The sequence below is a fragment of the Thermothelomyces heterothallicus genome (genome assembly GCF_042370625.1).
Source record: "Thermothelomyces heterothallicus CBS 202.75 unplaced genomic scaffold P884_scaffold_17, whole genome shotgun sequence".
NCBI classification, from domain to species: Eukaryota; Fungi; Ascomycota; class Sordariomycetes; order Sordariales; family Chaetomiaceae; genus Thermothelomyces; species Thermothelomyces heterothallicus.
The window spans coordinates 272772-291896 of NW_027192578.1; the positions used below are offsets into that span (position 1 = coordinate 272772).

General features: G+C 56.0%; 5 protein-coding genes across 5 annotated transcripts; all 5 read right to left on the reverse strand.

Moving 5' to 3' along the window:
* Positions 1 to 2482: 2482 nt before the first annotated feature.
* Positions 2483 to 3951, reverse strand: P884DRAFT_246273 (uncharacterized protein; the record flags this gene model as incomplete). Its single annotated transcript, XM_069440457.1, has 5 exons — positions 3391 to 3951; positions 3214 to 3351; positions 3095 to 3120; positions 2851 to 3037; positions 2483 to 2773 (listed from the first exon to the last, which is right to left on the reverse strand). Exons 1-5 carry the CDS (start codon positions 3670 to 3672, stop codon positions 2483 to 2485), a joined length of 924 nt encoding a protein of 307 aa, XP_069296129.1. The 5' UTR covers positions 3673 to 3951.
* An 812-nt stretch (positions 3952 to 4763) lies between these two features.
* P884DRAFT_246276 (something about silencing, SAS, complex subunit 4-domain-containing protein) lies at positions 4764 to 7233 on the reverse strand. The gene is made up of 2 exons (XM_069440458.1): positions 6418 to 7233; positions 4764 to 6318 (listed from the first exon to the last, which is right to left on the reverse strand). Exons 1-2 carry the CDS (start codon positions 6998 to 7000, stop codon positions 5063 to 5065), a joined length of 1839 nt encoding a protein of 612 aa, XP_069296130.1. The 5' UTR covers positions 7001 to 7233; the 3' UTR covers positions 4764 to 5062.
* A 924-nt stretch (positions 7234 to 8157) lies between these two features.
* P884DRAFT_204506 (uncharacterized protein) lies at positions 8158 to 11690 on the reverse strand (the record flags this gene model as incomplete). The annotated part of the gene is made up of 2 exons (XM_069438583.1): positions 8158 to 11104; positions 11176 to 11690. 2 exons carry the CDS (start codon positions 11688 to 11690, stop codon positions 8158 to 8160), a joined length of 3462 nt encoding a protein of 1153 aa, XP_069296131.1.
* A 2299-nt stretch (positions 11691 to 13989) lies between these two features.
* Positions 13990 to 16353, reverse strand: P884DRAFT_293145 (uncharacterized protein; the record flags this gene model as incomplete). The annotated part of the gene is made up of 3 exons (XM_069444205.1): positions 13990 to 14226; positions 14260 to 14586; positions 14840 to 16353. The coding sequence occupies 3 exons, from the start codon at positions 16351 to 16353 to the stop codon at positions 14094 to 14096; spliced, it is 1974 nt and encodes a 657-aa protein (XP_069296132.1). The 3' UTR covers positions 13990 to 14093.
* Positions 16354 to 17006: 653 nt separating this feature from the next.
* Positions 17007 to 17819, reverse strand: P884DRAFT_204193 (uncharacterized protein; the record flags this gene model as incomplete). The annotated part of the gene is made up of 4 exons (XM_069438556.1): positions 17007 to 17315; positions 17371 to 17448; positions 17518 to 17594; positions 17708 to 17819. 4 exons carry the CDS (start codon positions 17817 to 17819, stop codon positions 17007 to 17009), a joined length of 576 nt encoding a protein of 191 aa, XP_069296133.1.
* Between the last annotated feature and the right edge of the window lie 1306 nt (positions 17820 to 19125).

The window sequence follows — 19125 nt, forward strand, 5'->3', positions numbered from 1 at the left end:
ATGAGGGAGACGACTACTATAAGGATAAGGATATTGATCCTCCTAAGTATAAGGTAGTATTTATAGACATTACCGTCGAAGAAGACGAAAGCTCCCTGGAACTCTACTATATAGTTGCCTTCCGGCTACCAAAAGATCTTTAAACTTAGCTAAGTTCGCTAGTAACTACTAACTCAAAACCAATATCCTAATCTTCCTTAGGACTAACTAGTATATCAAATACAAACTATAGGGTAGAGACACCCCTATCTATCTAATAAGATCTTATAATATAGAAGTAGCTAGAAACACTAGTTTAACTAGTAAATCAGCTAGAAATGCCGATACCCTAATTAATTCTATCTCCTACACCAACGACTAAAGGCTAGGATAAATTCGTCTCTTTCGTAGACAAGGATATCTAGGAAATCTAACAAGAAGAAGCCCCTATACCACGTGACCACCCGCTAGCACCATATACTACCTACTCCCTATAGATATAAGAAGCAATAGGGGGGGGGAGGCTATAGAGATAATAGACATCCCGTTTTAGGGATATATCCTAGTCCGGCTTCTACGTAAAACTAAATAAGGGGAAGCTTCCTAGTTAGTTCCTTACCTACTACTTGGATAACTAGAGGCTAGCCAAATCCGTCGTCTTTACGGCTACCCCTATTAGCGTTAAATACGATATATCCGTTAGCTAGAATCCATTAGTTCCGAAGAACTATCACGAAGCTAGACATAAAGCTAACTTCGAAGATTAGTAGCTCCTAGTAATAATTAAACAGGACTAGAGTCTTTAGGAGAAGGAAGTCTACGAACTTGTTAATAAACGCCCTAGTATATACATCTTACCTAGTAAGTAGGTATACGACGAAAAGACTAATCTATCTACTAGCTAGAAGACTACCTAGGCTAGATAGGTCGTCTATAGTAACTTTGACAAAGGATCCTAGAAATCTTAAGACGTATACGCTATAGTCGTTAATAGTGTAATAGTCAAGATCTTCTTTACTATTGTTATAGTTAAAGATCTAGAGTACTTATAATTTAACTTCAAAACTATATTCCTTAACGTACTAATTCCAGATAGGGTAGAATACTACGTCGAACTACCCCCTAGATTAGATAAGCTATCTGGTAAAGTCTATAGGCTAAAGAAGGCACTCTATAGACTATATCAAAGTTTATTATACTAGTTCCTAGCAATCAAACCAATACTTGAAGAACTTAGATTTAAATCAATCCCTTCTAACCTCTATCTCTTTCGCTATAAAGATATAGGTATACTACTTATCCTATACGTTAATAACCTTCTTATTACCGCAAAAGATAGCTCTACCGTCAATGGAATTCGTGACTATCTAAAGGACAGATACGATCTCAAGGAGCTTGGCGAAGTTAAACGATTCCTAGGACTAGATATCTTATAGGATAGGGTAAATAGGAAGATCTTCCTATTATAGGAGACATATATTACCACTTTGCTACGTAAATATAGAATAGAGGGTATTAATCTAGCTAAGACTCCCTAGCGTTCGAAGTTCGAACTACCACATATCTAGAGCAAACTAGAAGACAAGAAGGATTAGTATTCCACCCAGACTGGCTAACTAAACTAGCTAGCCTATAATACCCGGATCGACATTATATATACTATCTCCCGTCTCTACGAAGCTAATAGCGGCCTATCATAGGAGTATCTAGACGCTCTTTAATATCTATATCGCTACTTGGCTAGCACCTGTTCCTATAGCATTAAACTTAGTAGTAATATAAAGATTAATGACTTAAAACTAACTACCTTTATAGACGCCTCCTAGGTAGACAACCCCCTATGCCGATATTCTATAGGTGCCTACGTTATCTTTCTAGCTAGTGGACCAGTACTATAGAAAACGAAGAAGCAGATATTCGTTATACTTAGTACTACCGAAGCAGAGTTTATTAACCTTACTCCGACTATATATTCATTGTAATAGGTTAGCCAAATCCTATAGGAATATAGCTATCTATAGCTAACTACGCCAATTGTCTTTACTAATAGCAAAAACGCGTATACTAATATAATAAACCCGTTAAATACTAGACGTATATAGGCCATTGATATTCGGTATAAGTAGATCATTAAGAGGTATAAGGAAGGCTATTTTATACTAAAGTATATAGCTAGCACTAAGATAGCTATAGATAGGCTAACTAAGCTACTAGAAAGAGAGAAACATGCCTACTTCTTACGGTTACTAGGGATAACAGAAAGACGCGTCCCCTAGGCGGTTTAAACCGTAGTGGGCAGATGGAACTGATGGACAACCACCTCAATTTGTATCTAGACTACTGCTTTGGGTAGAAGGATCAGGCAGAGATGTGGCTGTCTGTAGGGGGGTGTGGTGGACTAGGCCCACCAGGGCTCCAGCCCTACCGAGCTTGCAGCCACCCACATCTTCCTGCAGGTTAGCTCTGGACGCCTCCGTCCTTCTTCCTCAAGATCCATCGCCAACTACGTAGCAGAGATACGAAGATCGTCAGTTCTATCCGCGCACCCACCTGCAAGAGAAGAGGACTCGGACCTGTTCTCGGACCGCTCAGCCCACAGGAGATCGCGGCAGCCCAGACACAACAATGTTCTGCATCCGACGCACTGCAACAGGAAAGCCCGAAAGGTCCTGCCGCAAACATCGCACCTGGCTCTGCTCCGCTCCTCGTCGTCAAGCTCACGACGCAGTCTCAAGGTATAGAGGAGGTCGGCGCTGTGGTGGCACAGGACGCCCGTGGCATTCTCGTCGGCGTACTGTTTGAAGTAGCATATACGTCAGCTCATCCCTCGTTCTACCAGCGGGCAAGGAAAAGGGGGGGGGTGCTCTCTACCACCGTAGCCGGCTTGTTCTCTTCTTCTGCCAAGCGAGCCTCGATCTCGGGCGGAATCCGCAGGACGTGCTGGTCTTCGGCCCCGTAGAACGGGTGGCAGAGAGGCGCGGCGGGGAGGCCGGGGTCTTCCGGAGGCTTGACCCAGTCGCCTGCACAAATGACGCAGAAGTCATGTCCGCAAACACAACTGCGAATGACGTTAGACAAACGACGGCCAGGCCCCAGAGCGAAGAGCTTGACTCACAGTATGTGATTGCACCCCCCGTTCCTCTGTTGACAACTGTCAGCCCCTTCTGTTCCCGGAACACGGGCGTGCCAATCTGGCGAGCAAGGCCACCCATGCTGGCGAAGCGAGGTACATACCATGATCAGCCGCCGGCAGCGCGGGCAGAACTGGCAGAGATTCTCGCCCTTGGCGAGCTTCGCCATGCGGATGACGGTGCGGTCCACCATCAGCTCGCGCGCGTCGTTCAGGCCCCGGGCGCGGCGCACGGCTGCCTCCTAGACAGCGCGCGCGTCCCGGTCGAGCAGGCGCAGGACGGGGTGCTTCTCCGCGCCGGCCTCGTCTTCTTCGGTCGGTAGGAGAATGTCACCACAGCAGCGCGGCGGCATGCAGGAGGCGTCGGTGATATTCCGCGCCGCTGCCTCGACGGAGGCGACGACGCAACGGCGGCACCACGCGTGGCTGTTGTGGCAGACCCTTCGCGCCCCGTCGTCTCGGCCTTCGAAGTCCTCAAAGCAGATGATGCACTGAGCTTTCAGGCTTCGGTTAGGCAGGTCGGAGCTTGAGGCCTTTCCAGCTTCGTACTGCGTGTTGCTCATTGTAGAAAGTGTGGATGTGCCTGAGCTATATAGCTTCCTTGAGTTTAAGTGAACAAGCAGAGAAGTTGATAGAAAAAGAGCAGAGGTGAGTGTGAGATAGTGCTCGAGTGCTGATGGGAGGAAGTTGAGAGGGGAATTGCTCAATAACTCGGAAAGACAGGATAGTTATAGTTAAGAAGCTGGGCTGTCGTAATTAGGACGCGCAGTGATGAACACAAAAATGCACTCCAGCATGATCGGACAGCAGATCGGATGAAAGTTGCAGGACGTGAAACATGTAGATGTAGGTAGTGCCCGCGCTAGGTGACATCCTTATTATAGGGAGGCGATAAACGAATTATATATACGCGCGCTCCTTCTAGCGGTATAATCTCTATGACAAGAGATGAAATCACCTCTGGAAAGAAACACAGGAGGAAGTCTAGTGATTAGAAAAGGACTAAGAAGAAACAGCCGGGAAGCTAGGCTAAGTACAAATAGGAAAGAACTGGTAAAAGCATGGTTTGATGCTTGTTTGCCTGAGGAAAATGTCGTGCCACGATACTAACGCGCTTTTAGGCTCGGTGGTCCACTTAATTATCACAAATATATTACGGATCGCAAGCAAGTCATTTTTGCCAGCAATTGGGGCAGAATAGGGAATGAACCGAAGTCGCCTTCTTGTCACCATTGTCGATCAAACCTATGTTACCACGATGATTCTTCTCGACCGCTTCGAAGGTGGTTACGACATCATTTGCCAGTTTTGCGATGCGGCGGCTGGAGCGACGTGACAAAAGGAAAATTTTACTGTTGTTGTTGTTTTTGTTGTTGTCGTCGTCGTCGTCATTCGCGGCCCGGTCGGCGGCGGAATACAACCGGTCTGGTTGCCGTGCTGGCATCGATGGCACTCGAAGGAGCTGGCCTTGGGAAACGTGCACTGCACGTCGAGAGGGACCTCGTCTCTATTGGAAATCTCTCGTATGGTAGTACGCAGACAACGTATAGCGACTACCATTCAGAAGAAGCACGAAAATTGCTCCTGACTTACGCGGTTCTGCTGTCTCTCCTCCCTTTTCAAACAAGGATTTTGTTTCTGAGCAGGTTGTAGGCGGCCATCTCTCTACATCTTATTCTCGTGCTTCCAATATAGCAAACTTAGCGAGTCAAACATCTCATCTCCCAGCAGTGTGGTTGAGCGAGATGCAGTTAAAAACGCCGTTTTCTATTCCGTTTCTCCTTCTTGTTCCCCTAGAAAGAGCCTCCCATAACGCCTTGCGAGAGCATCCCTCATCCCTCAACAATAATAAAAAAAATAATATAAAAAAAGACACGCTACGGCGACATCCCAGAGGGCAGCCAGCAGACAATAATACAACTACCAAGGCAACCAGCGGAAGCTCCTTCTTTCTCACTTCCTCAACCTCTTATCCCTTCTCTTCTTCCGCGCGTGCGCCCGCAACGTCTCTTCGTCGCACAGCTCGGTCGGCAGTTGGAACTCGGCCTCGGGCATTTCCGGCAGGGGCTGGCCCCACGCCAGCACCTTCCGGCCTTTCCGGCGGTTCTTGCTCAGTGCTGCGTCCCGCTGGTACCGCTTGGCAAAGAACGAGGTGAGGGGTTTCGGCGGTTCTTGGATCGGGGGCTCTGGCCTCGATCGGGATGCCGCCGCCGCCGCCGCGGTCTTGCGACGCGCAGCCGTCGCTGTCGCCGTCGAAGCCGCCCCGCGTCTCGCCGCGGGCGCCCTTGTTCCGGCAGCAGCGGCCTTACTCCTCCTCCTCTTGGCCGCCGCCGCGAGCGCCTCCTCGCGAAGCTGCCTTGCCACCGACGCGTCAATGTCACCGCTATCCGCGTCATCGCCAGGCGGCTCGCCCTCGACGACGTTCCCCCCTCCTCCGTCGTCATCGTCGCTATCATCGCCCTCCTCCTCGCCCTGGTTGCCTCCCGCACCCCTGGCCGCCCCCTTCCCTGTATGCCCCTCGGCCTCACCGTGGCCCTCGGCCTCCTCCCATTCCCCTTCACTCGCTGCGTCCTTGGCGGACCCCTCCTTATGCTCATGAGCCGCAGCCCTCCTCTCCAGCATCTCTGCCCGCCTCCTCTTCTCCTCCCTCGCCCAGCGCCGAAACTTGCTCAGGATGCTCTCGCACCCGCGGATGAAGTGCTGCCGCGCGGGCTCGAACGCCCGCTTCTTGCTCTCGGTGATGCCGTTGACCCCCATCACCCGCAGCCAGTCGTGGCCCTGCAGGCCGTCCAGCAGGCGCATGATCTGGTCCTTCTCGTGCTGGGCGCGGCCCTTTTCCGTGTTGCGGATGGAGCGCTCCAGGCGTTCGGCTTTCCTGTGCGCCGGGGAGTAGAGCGTGTCCGGTAGGGGGTCGGATTCGGGGGCATTGCCGTTGCCATCGTTATTATAGTTATCGTCACCGCCGCCAGCGGGTGGGGGTTTGTCCAGGAAGCTAAAGTCAATTCGTTGGGCGTCAAAGAGGTCGGTGTAGAGGGCGTCACCGTAGCTGCGAATCGGGTATTCGTGGGGAGGAGGAGGTGGTGGGGTGGGGTGGGGTGGGTGTTGCTGGGCTCGTTGGAGGGGGTTGTTGTTGTTATTGTTATTACGGTTGTTGTGAAGTGGTGATGGATCCGGAACGATTACGATGGGCGTGTCGACGTTGAGGAGGTCTGTTTGTATGTTTTGCGAGCAACTGTCAGCAATTGATTCCAAGATGGAACAACACAGTTATCGACATGTGACTGGTCGGAGGAAGGAATGTAACTCACGCGTCTCTTTCGGGTCATTGCCAATGACTTCGTCGTACTCCGGGAAGTAGGCCGACAGCTCGCTCTTGAAGCGAGTTGCCTCCTGCGACCGAAGTTTCCGGCCCTGCTCTTTGGTGTCGGCCGCACTCGGCTGCAGCCTGTTCAATTCGTGCTTCAACCCATTGGCAACCTTCTCCCGGTGTTTTGGAGGTGCCGGCTGCTGCTGCTGCTGCTGAGTTTTGGCAGGGGCGGGTCTGGTGCCATTGGCGGGAGGGGCGCGAGGAGTCGTCGGGGCTTTAGGGGCCGCGACCGCGGGTTTCGGCGGCGCAAGCACCGCCTGTTTCGCGTCGGCGGTGTCTCTCACGAATCGGGCATGGAGCGACGACCGTGTCGGAATCTCGACCGCGATTCCTGTGGTGAATCTGGCCTTCTTGGCGACGACGTTGTCAATGTCGCGTTCGGAAGGGTCAGGCTGGCGTTTCGGGCGGGGTGGGTAGTGGTCCTTCGCGTTGGGGAGCAGGCGATGGGCATTGGCAACCTTGGGGTTCGAGAGATGGGCACTCTCTGCTCGTCGGGAGCGGGTCATGGATGTAGTCAATGCCATTTCGATGCCTCAGTTATAGTGCCAGAGAGATGCAGTACGATGTGGCGAGATTGAAATCGGATTGCCAAATGAAGGTCAGGCCAGCGCCGCGTTGGGGCTTCTGGTACTGCTTGGCGGGTATTTGGCGAGGTGAGGAGCGCTGCTGCTGCCTTTGATGGAAGGAGATGCGAGACGAGTTTATTACGAGTTGGGTGTGCAGTTTTCCATGTTCTCCTTCCGATCACAAAAACGCACAACTATTTTCCGGGATCGGTCCCTCTACAAAGCATTTCATGGCGGTCGCCGTGCTAATTACTGTCAACTGTCAATTGACAGCGCGTAGCGAACGCAAGCGTTCCAGACAGCAACCCTTCCCCAGGCCGTCCCATTGAACCCTAACCCGGAATTACTTTTGCTTGGTTTCCGGGCTGTGCAGGAACCCCTATTTAGCACCGTACAGTACAGGGTAAGTAAGCATCATCACCAACTCAACTAGGAGGACAGAGTCAATCAATAAAGTTACATGCTACTATTCCATCTTACGCTATCGTTCTAGAGTCGATGATAGACAGCCGTTTTTAAAGGCTAAAGCTGGGCCTTTTCTCATTCACATGTTTTACGCCGACAACCCAGACTTTGCGACTCGTACTCAACCGAAGCAAGTGAGCGCTCTAAAGTTGTCGAAGCAATAACGAAGCCCTGTGCGAATACACGTCCATTCACTATCTTCTGTACATCCTCAATTTACCCCATTTTACCATGGCAGCGACCAAAACCGCCCTAAACCTCCTCGAACACATCCGGACAATATAACTAACAATAAACACTAAGAGGTGTTAAACCCAATGTAGAGCCCGTATAATCGGACAAATGCAGGGCCGCCTAGGACCGCGTATATCGAAGTGAAAACAAAAAAGAGGGGGGTAATCCACGCCCCGGAGAAGGGAGAAAGGAATATAAAGAGGTCGCGGAGGGGTATTCCATCCATCCAACCACAATGGCACTTTCCAAAGTGCTTGAAACCAAGAAACCAGGGATAATAATAAGCAAAAAGAAAACAAACATATCCGTTACCCAACAGCGCCGTTCCGATGCAAGCAACTTTTCTCGCACGCACACACACACACACAGACATACACTTCCAGTCCCCGCACCAAGAACGCCTTGCAAGAGTCGACTTAAGCGACCTCGGTCGTCAGGCTCTTCCACCGCTTCTCAAAAGCAGCGACCCTCTCGGCCTCCAACAGCTTCTGCAACCGCCTCGTCTCCCGGACGGCTTCCTCCCGCTGCTCCTGCAGCTGCAGCACCTCCATCTGGGCGGCGCTCATGCGGCCCACGACCTCCTGCATCTCAGCGTCGGCCGACGCCAGCGCGCCCTCGAGTTCGGCGACACGACCCTTGAGGGCTTGCACCTGGGCCGCCATGTTCTCGCCCTCCTTTTCCTCCGGCTCGAGGGTTGCGCGTCGGAGGGCGGCGGTGGAGCGCTGACGGGAGCGGCTGCTGTTTCCGTCCGCACCCAGCAAGGCAGGAGGTGTAGACATGCGGGGAGACGGCTGGGAGTCAGACTGGTGAGAGCGCAGGCTGAACAGGGGGGAGAGGGGCGACTTGGGCGGGAAGAACCGCTGTCCGGTGCCGTCGCCGGGCGAGCCACGGCGCCGGCCGCCCGTTGCGTCGCGCAGGCGGCGGAGCTGTGCGGAGTGGGCGTCTTTGAGGGCGAGGATCTCCTCCTCGTGGCGGGCGACGCGCTCCTCGGCGCTCGTCTGCGCCGCGACAACCTGCTCCTCGAGGGTGCGGAGGCGGGCTTGCATGCCGGCGATGCGCTCCTTGTTGACCCGCTGCTCGGCGTCGCCGCGCGCGATGGTGTCGGCCAGGCGGGCGCGGAGGGCAGCGTTGGCCTCGAGCTGGGCGCGCACCTGCTGTGCGAGCTCTTCGACGCGGCGGGCGGACTCGTGGAGTTGCGCGGCGAGGTCGCGCTCTGTGTCGAGGTGTTGTTGCTCGAGGCTTCGGAGGGTCTCGACCTGCTGGCGGTAGGAGTCGGCTTCGCTGCGGGCTTGGTCGCGGTCTGAGATGGCGGCGGAGAGGGATTGCTCGAGGCGCCGCATGGCCAGCTGCGTCTTTTCGTCCGTCCGGGTGCTCTCCTCCAGGGTCCTGATGCGCTCCAGCGCATCCATGTACGCGGCTTGCAGGTCCTCGTACGCCTGCTCAAGGGAGCGTGAGCTGACGGGCACGTCGTGCTCGCTGTGACTGCTGCCTGGCCGGGCGGGAACTTCTGGGATGAGGATGTCCTTCTCCTGCAGGAGACTCCGCAGCGATGCAATCTCGCCCGCGGCGCGGTCCAGGTCCATCTTGAGCCCAGCGAGGCCTTTCTCGACCTGCCACTTCTGCTCGATGGCTTCCTCGGCCCGGCGGCGCAGCACGCTGATCTCATCGCGGAGTATCGACACTTCCCTCTCGTAACCGGCCTTCCTGGGCGACGCGGCGAGGAGACGATCCCGCTCCATCTCGAGCTGCCGGATTCTCTTGGCGTTCTCGCGGTTCTGCAGTTCCTGTCTCTCGAGCAGGCTCTTGAGCGCGCTGTGCAGAGCGTCCCGCTGCGCCTCGACGTCCTTGAGCCGCTCGGCCAGGATGTCGCGGGGCTCGGACACTTTGGTGCTGTTGGACCGCGAGAGGGACTGCAGGCGGTTGTGCTTTCTGAGTGGGCCGCCGGTAACGGATGCGGACCTCGACAGCCCCATCGACATGCGTGTCGCCATCGGCGGCTTGGGCTCCGGGTTCTGCGACCTGAGCATCTGCAGCTCGGCGTTCTCAGACTTGAGCTGCTGCAGCTCCTGCTGTAATTTGGACGTATCGTAGGCGAGCCGCGCTTGGTCGGCCGCCTCGGCCTCCAGCCCCTCGACGCGAGCTCTTAGCTGAGGGACGACCTCGTCGCGTAGGTTGTCTCGCTCATTGGACGTCGACTGGAGCTCTCCCCTGAGGGCACCGAGGAGGTCTTCGAGGTTGGTCTTGGCTTGGCGCTCCTCCGACAACCTCCTGCTGAGGTCCTCGCAGGCCGCCTCGAGCTCCTTGACCCGCCCGCTGGCGTCGCCGCTGTCAAGCCGGGCAACGTCGAGCTGCGACGCCTTTTTGGACAGTTCCTGGATCTGCTGGTCCAGCAACCGCCGCTTCGAGCGCTCATCCTGGAGCTTGTTGGTCAGCTCCAGGCGGAGCTGGGCCTTTTCCTGCTCTGCCCTGCGCTGGATCTGCGAGATCTCCTCCTTTGCTTGGTCATAGTCGCTGAACTTGGCCGAGCTGTAACCCGAGTCGGAGAAATAGTCGCTGGTCCTTTTTCCGGGAGCCTGCGGGTTGTTGATCTGTTCCTGCAGCCTGTCTACTAGGTCTTCCAAGTCCATCTCACGCCGAATAGACGAGGCCAATTCGGCGCTGATGGCTCTCAGCTCGTCCTCCATCTCTTCGAGCTGGCCGATGGATGTGGTGCTGTCTGCGGGTGTTTGGAGATAGACTTCGCAATACTGCAGCGAATCCGACTGTGCAACATTCGGGAAGGTTGGCTTCCTGGTGGTGACGGGGGTCTCGCACGACTCAGTCACCGCGGTTGCCGGTTGCTTGGGCGATGTGGGCGAGGGTAGGGGCGAGTAGCTCTTCTCCGAGAAGTCGGTCGTGGTCGTGGGCGAAGGCGAGGTAGCCCAGCCAAAGAAGGCACTGAGTTTGGAGGAAGCTGGAGACTTCGGAAGTGGCTTATTAAGATTAGTAGTCTGTCCTAGTGGCGTCGCCGGTGCCGTGGGCGGTGCATCTCTGGCGTTTGTCCCAAGGTTGAGCTGCGGAGGGGGGGACCTTCGCGTGAACATGGACATGGTCTTGGGGTCAGCGTCGGCGACAGCGGTGCGCCTGCTTCCGTGCGACTCGGGAGAGCCCGGGAGAGAGTAGAGGTCGTCGAGCTCGTATGGGACCGAACCCTGGGTGGTCAGACTGGCTGTCTCGGCGCTAAGACTCTCGTCTTCGGACGGCGCGTGCGACGTTTGAGCCTCTGCAGGGTTGTCTCCGGCAATGGCGTCTCGCGAGTGCTCAGCTCCCGCCCCGACAGGCGGGACGGCAGGCCGAGAAGAGTGGTCGGAGGCGGGAGATGATCTGTATGGGTGAGCCATGGTCAGTCTTGAATTATTGCCACCGGGTTCTATCCCGGCGAGTCAGTAACGTACGGCTGGCTGGTATCAGGGCTCGCCGGCCAGCCCGAGACCGTGTGCGGCGAGCTGGTGGTAGCCAGCAGGGTCCGCTGGTCAGGGAACTCGTAGAGGGTCGGGCTGTCGAGCGAGCACGATCGTGCAAAGCGCTGTTCCGGCCTGGGCAGGTCGGCCAGGATGTCGGCGTAGGCGGCGGTCCCCTTTGAGAAGCGGACGGCGAAGGGCGAGGCGGTCGACGACAACGGCTTCCGCTTGATGGGACCGGACAGGTGGGCCAAGCTCAGCGACCGGGCGCTGCGTGGGCTCGGGAGTGGGTGTTTCGACGGCACGGCGACCGGCTCGAGGGATGCGTCCGTCTGGTCGTGTGTCTCGAGAGGGAGAGGGTGGGGGACCGGGCGCGGTGGCAGGCGAGCGGACGGAACTTCAGACGAAGCAGTTGGTGTATCAGGGTCGGAAGGTACATGTACATGTACGGGGCTGGTGGGCGCTGTCGGGACGTCGCCCTCGTCGGGCGACGGTCCGGAAGCAGCCATAGCGGCACTCATAAGGGTCCCTTTGTCCGGCAAACGACACCCCCCCGCCTTCGATTGGCTCTGAATCGGGTAATTAATTAACACATTGAGAGCGACGGGATGGGCTCGGCAACAAAGGGTGTGTGCGAAAGGGTGGCATTCCAGACTGTGAAAGAGAGGGAACAGAAAGGAGCGAAGCCCGTGGACGGCCGCATCTGTGCGAGGGCAGCAATTAGCGCCGGCGATTAACCAGGGGAGGGCAAGAAGGGGAGGGGCCATCCCACTCCTCTCTGGGAAGTGCCCAGCGCCATCGGCAGGGGAAAGTGCTGCCATCCCCACACCTCAACGCAACCTTACCGTGCGTACCTTGCAGCTGCCCCCTGAGTGTTGGTGCATTGGCCAATCATTCACGAGGGCTGGAAGGGGCAAGAGTTACTGTAGCCATGAATGTTGTGCATCGTGCATCCCAGTGCTCGGATTGGAAGGAGACAGGCGCTCTCAGCATCCGTCAACCGAGGCATGGCACTAGGCCAAGAGGCGCCTAGTGTAGTGTACACAGGACGGAGTACTTACTCCGTCCTTGATAAAAGTGCCAGTACAGAGTAGGGTATGAATTAACTCCGTATTACACTACCACAGTACGTAGTACGCAGTACACTACTTCGTACAAGGGTACATATATACGAAGTAGTGTAACTATGTCCACCGTTTTTAGGCTCGCTTTCGAAAACAACATGGGTGATTTGATCCCACAAGGCCAGGGCGGCTGGAACGGGTTTTGCATAGCCGCCGCCACGAGCAAACCGCTGTTGATGATCGCGACATCTAGGGGCATACGTATGGTCGCCGCTTGTGCATTATTTATGTACGGAACAACTACTTGTATGTACACTGCAAGCACTGATATTCGTGACTAATGCCTAGCGTAGCGACAAAGTCCGTTAGAGGAAGAGAAGGTAATGGTTATCGTTACGACTCCAGGACTCCCAAGTTGCGATCAGCAACGATTCGAGTCGGACGTGGGCTCTGAAGCTGGACTACAGAGCAAGACTACCAAGACCACGTACGGAGTACCGATCTCGTGCAAGTGCAGCCCGATAACGTTATAGCAGCCGACGCTTCTTTGCACTAAAGGAACCACGCGATGCGGCATTGCCAGGGGCATCGCAATAACGTTAGCGCCGACGCGATGGGGAAAAGCGCGCCCACTTCTGAAACAATCTCCACTCTGATCGGAACACTTTCGTCTTGCGATTCCAGATGTTGTATTTTTGGCTATGTAGGTCTTTCATAGTGCTCGATCTAGGTGTTAATTCTATTACACTATGGCCATGGTCATCTGCGATTCTAAATAGAGTCTTTTGGACATCAAGTGCATCAATCCGTGTCTTTCAAAGACAAAGTTGTGTGTGGCCGAAACGCAACACAAATGCACTGACCCACGGGAGGAAATTGTCTGGACTGCTAACGATTCATAACTCGGCTAGGAAAAGGGGGGACGTTTTTCTCCCGTTACCCACTCAGAAGCACAATCAATTTGACTAGCTCCAAGTGCTAGAGGTACCGACCTCTATCTAACAAGCTCCCGCATCGCTCGAGCGCCAACCGATAATATAAGCGTTAACGTTAGTTAGTGTGGTTACCTGTGCTTTGCGGGGATGCCTGGGGTGCAGACGAAGCTTGAGCCGCGCGACCCCAGCTCGGCCGCTAATCCCTTCCAAATGCCGACTTAGGCTACGGCGCTCAGTGCGTCTGTATCTCGATCAAGTTTTCCACACACCATTCTGCGAATCGGCCAATCTTACAGGCTTCGCACAGACATCATGGCCTCGGGAAGCAGCATGCCCGGGTTGCGACAGAAAATCTAGAAACACGAACGGACACCAAAAATCCTGGTTCTCAGCGACAGCGTGTTTGATATATGAAACAATGTTTTTGCCCATGTTTTTGCCCATGGAGTGCAGTAGCCTGCTCGAGTCAAGGCTACTACGGATTAACGTTAACTACTGGCGGACGGGTGCCTGCGGTCGAGTGGCGGCCACCGAAAGAGAGGCAAAATCGGGGCGGCAACATCGGTGATCCTGTTTCGCCCATGACACACACTCCAGGCAACGCGAGACACCAAAGCCGGGCTTCAGAAATATTGACGTCTGCCCGTCTCACCACCTCATCGCCCAGTACCCGGACAGCACCCCAAAGTCCAGTCCACGTCATCCATCCCTCGCATTTGCGGCGACCATGGCTGGTGCGCCTGCCAACTGCCATTCGGCCGACCGAGCTGGCCAAGGTCACAGGCTTCTTCTCTCTGAACAGAAAGAAAGGGCTCAGAAAATAAGATAAGCTGCCTTGCATCATTTTGGTCAGCCTACTCAACATCCGGGCCGTCTTATCAAAGATAATGCTGGCCCTCCACGAAAACAATAGCTAGAGCGTCATGATACTGTACGTCTCCTGGTCGAGGGACTGCTCCCGGAGACTCGAGGAGTTTGGCTCAATTTTGCGAGGATTGGCAGATTGCATCGAGCAAGAGGGTGAGCGGGACTGAATGTTCTCGGGACTTGTGTGGCGTGCAGCCACAGTACGTACATACATACCAGAGAGGCTGGTCCGGCGGCGCCCAGGTGTCTGGCCCGATCTTCTCTGTTCCGCCGGTCGGACGACTTGCGATGCCCAGGGCCATGGGCCTTGAGGGGGCCACGGCTCCCTTGCCGGCTGCGCGCAGATAATAAGCTGGGTGGGAACTGCAGCCTGGGCGGCATTGCTGATTGTCAAGGGCTCCCTCGAAGGTGACTCGTTGGGCGCCCGACTAAACCCCGACTCTCTGAACTGCTCGAGGACGGTGGTCCGCCTGACCCGGGCCGTCGGGAGGACACCACGGAGCCCTGGGTCCAAGAGAAGGTAGAATGATTGCTCGGCTCTTTAGGGCGTTTCATGTGATATTAGTACCTAGTTGTCAAGTGATCGCTATTAGTCGCGAAGCCAGCAGTTGAGGATTGCCGGTGTTGGTGTTCATCGGCATGAGTAGGGTCATCGCGAACGTCTTATAGATATCCTTACCAAGAAACGTAGGAACGAGCACATCAGTGGCCTCAGAAACCCCGGCCCCAAAAGCACGGCACTACTCCGCTCCCGGTGGCAGTAGCCCGTCCGCGTTGGACTTGTCTACGAACACTAGCCGTCCACCAGGCCGCACCGCCCCCTCGAACATCTTCCACCAATTGATCCCCACCCCTTTCTTCTTGCTCACCCAGGCTCCCAACCCAGGATTCCACATCCCTTCCTCCACGTCCGCCATCTTCTCCGGATCGAAGCCGTGGTAGGACCGGAAGGACCTCAGGCCCGCGATCACCAGCAGCTCCAGACGCTTCCCATGGAGCGACCGCGCAAGCTGCAGCACGTCCTCCACGTAGAGATACCTGTGCTCCGGCATGCTGAAGCCCCTCAGGTCCAGGCACAGCGTCTCCAGCCTCTCCATGGCGTCCCACCGGACCCGCAAGTGCGCCCGGCGCTCCTGCTCCAGCCGCTCCTCCAGGTACTCGAGGTTGCGCCGTGTCTGGGCGCACCTGGTAGCCGGCATCATGCCCAGGTCTTCGGCCTCGATCCCGGCCAACGCGGGCACGCAGTTCACCACCAGATGCCGGATCTTCCCAAACAGGTACACGGGCGTTCCTCCCTCGCCATCCCCGGCAGAGGCGGCGGGGAGCGCGTCTTTCTCGTACCAATCCACCCCGCAGACCATCTCCCTCGCGGCCCCGCCCTTTTCTTGTTCTTGTTCTTCTTGTTCTTCTTCTTCTCCCCCCCGGCCGCCCACCTCGATCACGAGGTCGTCCTCGTACGGCACCAACCCGACCGCTCGCTCCTCCCGCAGGATTATCCGCTCCGCCTTTCCTCCTCCTCCTCCTCCTCCTCCTCCTCCTCTTCCTCCTCTTCCTCCTCCTCCTCGTCCCTCTTCTTCTTCTTCTTCTTCTTCTTCTTCTTCCTCTTCTTCTTCTTCCTCCTCCTCCTCATCCTTCCTCCGCAGATCGCGCGCCCACAGCGGGCCCAGGACCGGCGGCTCCCGCCGCTGCGAGACGACCACGACGCTCCCGCCCGCCCACCGCCGCACCAGCTCCCGCTGCAGATCCCGCGGCAGAGAGCCGCCGCCGCCGCCGCCGCCGCCGCCAAACACCTCGCGCGGATCCTGCATCACCTCCAGCGGGATGCAGTACCTGCCACTGCCCCCGCCCCTGCCACTGCCCCCGCCCCTGCCCCTGCCCCCGCACTTGGGCGGGTCATGGTCAAACGCGGTCTCGATCTGCCCCATTTCCGGCCCCGTCCCCGTCCCCGTCCCCGTTTCCGGCGCCGGTGCTGGTCCGGGTGCTGGTCCGGGTCCGAATTCTGGACAGGGAAGGGTGTGCGTGTCGACGCGGGTGGTGCGGAGGACGGCTTCGAGGGCGCGGTTGCGGCGGCGGCAGAGGGACCACTCCGGACAGAGGAGGTCGAGCGCGCAGCGCGGGGGGCGGCGGAGCGAGCGGGCCAGTATGTCGGCTGCGATGTTTACGGGCAGAGGGAGAGGAAACTGGAGGGGGAAGCCGAGCGTGGGCCGGGTCTCCTCGGGTCGAGCTCCGTCTTCCGAGAGCCGTTGTTGCTGCGTCGCTGTAGCCATACTCTGGGGCAAGCTGGACCGGGGACTGAGCATTGCCATTCTCGTTGTGATATTGTGTGTTTGAACTTCGAAACCAGGACAGGTTTGTGGACAATGCGGAAATTGGATGCCCGGTTGGTCTCGTTGTTTCTTCCGGGCTCAGGAGGCGTAGTAGGCCTGTATTATATCTCAGCAGATTGTCTGTGCTTAAAGGGAATGTTGAACATGAGAATGACGACCAAGAGGCAAGAACAAAGGAATTGTTCAGCTTGCCAGACTCAATCCTCAGCCGCAGCCCTCACATGTATTGAAGCCCGGCGTGCCATAGACATGTCACCTTTGAAACACCCTGGAACCCAAAACTGAGAAGCAAATAGATATAGTGCTAGCTCCTAAAACACCTTCCCCTATGCCATCTCTTCGTCCTCCTCCATTAAGCCGCCCCACTCTGCGGCGTCATTCCGTGCCCCGAGAATCAAACAGAACCTCGTCTTCTCGCGCGTACCAGGCCCTTTGTACTGACTACTAGGTTGTCGCGGCGAGTTATGTACCTGCAGTTCCTGCTGTCGCCGACCCGAAAAGCCCGTCCAGAGGGAATTGAGAGAAAAGGCAATACGAGAGAACAGGATTAATGGCTGTGGCCGCAATACCCGCGCCCCATAACCGTGACCACACCCTGTGCTGGCATTGGGTCGCATGACCCCAACGGTTTACTAGAGCAGCGCGGCAAACACGCCGGCGGCAATCATGGCGGCGCCGTTGCCGATGTAGCCGGCCGCAGTGGCGGCGGCGCCAGCTGTCGAGCTCGACGTGCTGGCAGCGGCGTTCTGCGAGCTAGATGCGGTGGGAGCCTGGGTGGCAGACGAGGAGCTAGACTCGCTCTGGGACGGGTCGCTAACCTGGGCCTTGGAGGGATCCAGAGTGCCGCACTTGTCCTTGATGTTGGTCTTGCACTCATCCTGAGCCCTGGAGCTGGCCGTGTTGGCAGCGATGCAGTCCGAGTAGGCTTGCTCGCAGATGAACTGTGGGTTGAGGTTAGTAAGAAGCGCCCTGCATGCGAGTCGATATTTGGCTTACGGTGGGGATGGTCTGGATATAGTATTGCAGGCCAGGCGCCGAGCCGTTGGAGCAAGTGCATGTGTACTCCAAAGTGGTCTATTGCGCAGTGTTCAGGTCAGCCCACGACTTCTGAAACCCTTTGCATCCGTGACTGGTAAAACGTACCACATCGCAGTCGTTGGCCGTCGGGTTGTTGGCGCAAAGGACGCGGCAGGAATTGTATTCCGCAGCACACCAATCGGCTGCCACGTTGTCAGTCTTATGTATGAGAGAAAACTTAGGCAACGAAAGCAGGCAACGAAAGCTAGCGAAATAGATATATATATATATATATATATATATATATTATACATACCCCTGAGCGAGGGCTCTACCGAGTTCGGGTCGATGGTGAAGTTCTGGCTCTTGTCCTGGGCGTTGGCGAGGGCGAGCGCCGAGAGCGCAACGAGCACAACGTTCTGGCGCATCGCGGAAATCTCTTTGGCGGCTTAGCTGATGGTTGAGAAGGATGTAGTCTACGAATTTGCAGCGGGGAATGCGGCACTGGCGATGACGAAGAAGCGCGCAGACTCCCTGTTTGACAAACGGGTTTTTTTTTGGTTCAAATGAGTTGCCTGTGGAAGAAAGAAAGAAACAGACCGAGATTCGCCGCCGAGGAGAGGAATCAAAACAGCACCAACTCCGTACACGAGATTACTAGTAGCAGCTTCCTGCTTGGCTTTGGTGCCAGATGCTGGCCGGGCCCCCGGCACAAAGCGGGAAAGTTTGTCCCTCTGCGGGCCGGCGGATGTGATTGGCTTGATTGGCACATCGTGTGGGCGGCCCGGGGGTTTTTGGCCTTTCCAAATCCTTAACCCCCCCTGCTGGTGCCTAGCAATGTCACAACAAAGTCTTCCGTGCAGCGATTTGGCAGCCGTGCATTTCCATCCTAATCGTGCCTGACCCTGGCCAAACATGAAACAACGTCGCTGTCCGTGGCATACGCTTCACTTCACGTTCACTGGTGCCCCGACAGTTGCCAGTGGCCTGGCACTGCGTGACGATAAGAGGCCGTCGGGCCCAACCGAAAACGACGACCGGATTTATCTAGTGTATAGTACAGATTACACTACGGAGTAATTACCGACACGCACCATTGGAAGAGAGGAATCAGCGGCCCACCGTGCCGATCGAGCCGACTCAAAGGACCTTGGAGCGGTAAGGGAACTTTCAGTGACGTTGGCGTGGCCGGTGCCCTGCATTGACTGAGCTCCCTGTGCTGCCATGACGGTCTCAGATGCGGTATTGTCCAAGACTCGGATGCATTGAAGTCGTTGTGAGCACTCAGGATGAGGTAAGCACTGCCGGCATCGATCGCCGCGAGGTTCCGCGTTGATCGCGTTCCCCACCTGAGCGAGGCCGAGCTCCACACCCAATTCTCGTCTGTCAATGGCCAGCTTGTTGAGAACGGGACCGATTGGGGCTCGTAATGACGCAGGCAGTTGGGCGTCTCGTGACGACTTTTGCTGCCCCAACCGCTCCTGCCCTGGCAACCAGATCACACTAGTTGTAGTTATGCTGAAGTATTCCGTACGCAGGAGCGTAGTCCGTATTTAAGGTTGCTACTTTGTACACCTGCACACATCGGACGTGCACAACAACGTTGGCTCTTGGGGAGGGTATCTGCATGCGCACACGACAGTCTGCAGCATCCGTTCGGTGCGCTCCGGGAAAAACCTCCGGCTTCTGTGCACCTGCCTGATATGGCACGCACGAAATGTTGTGCTTGATTTT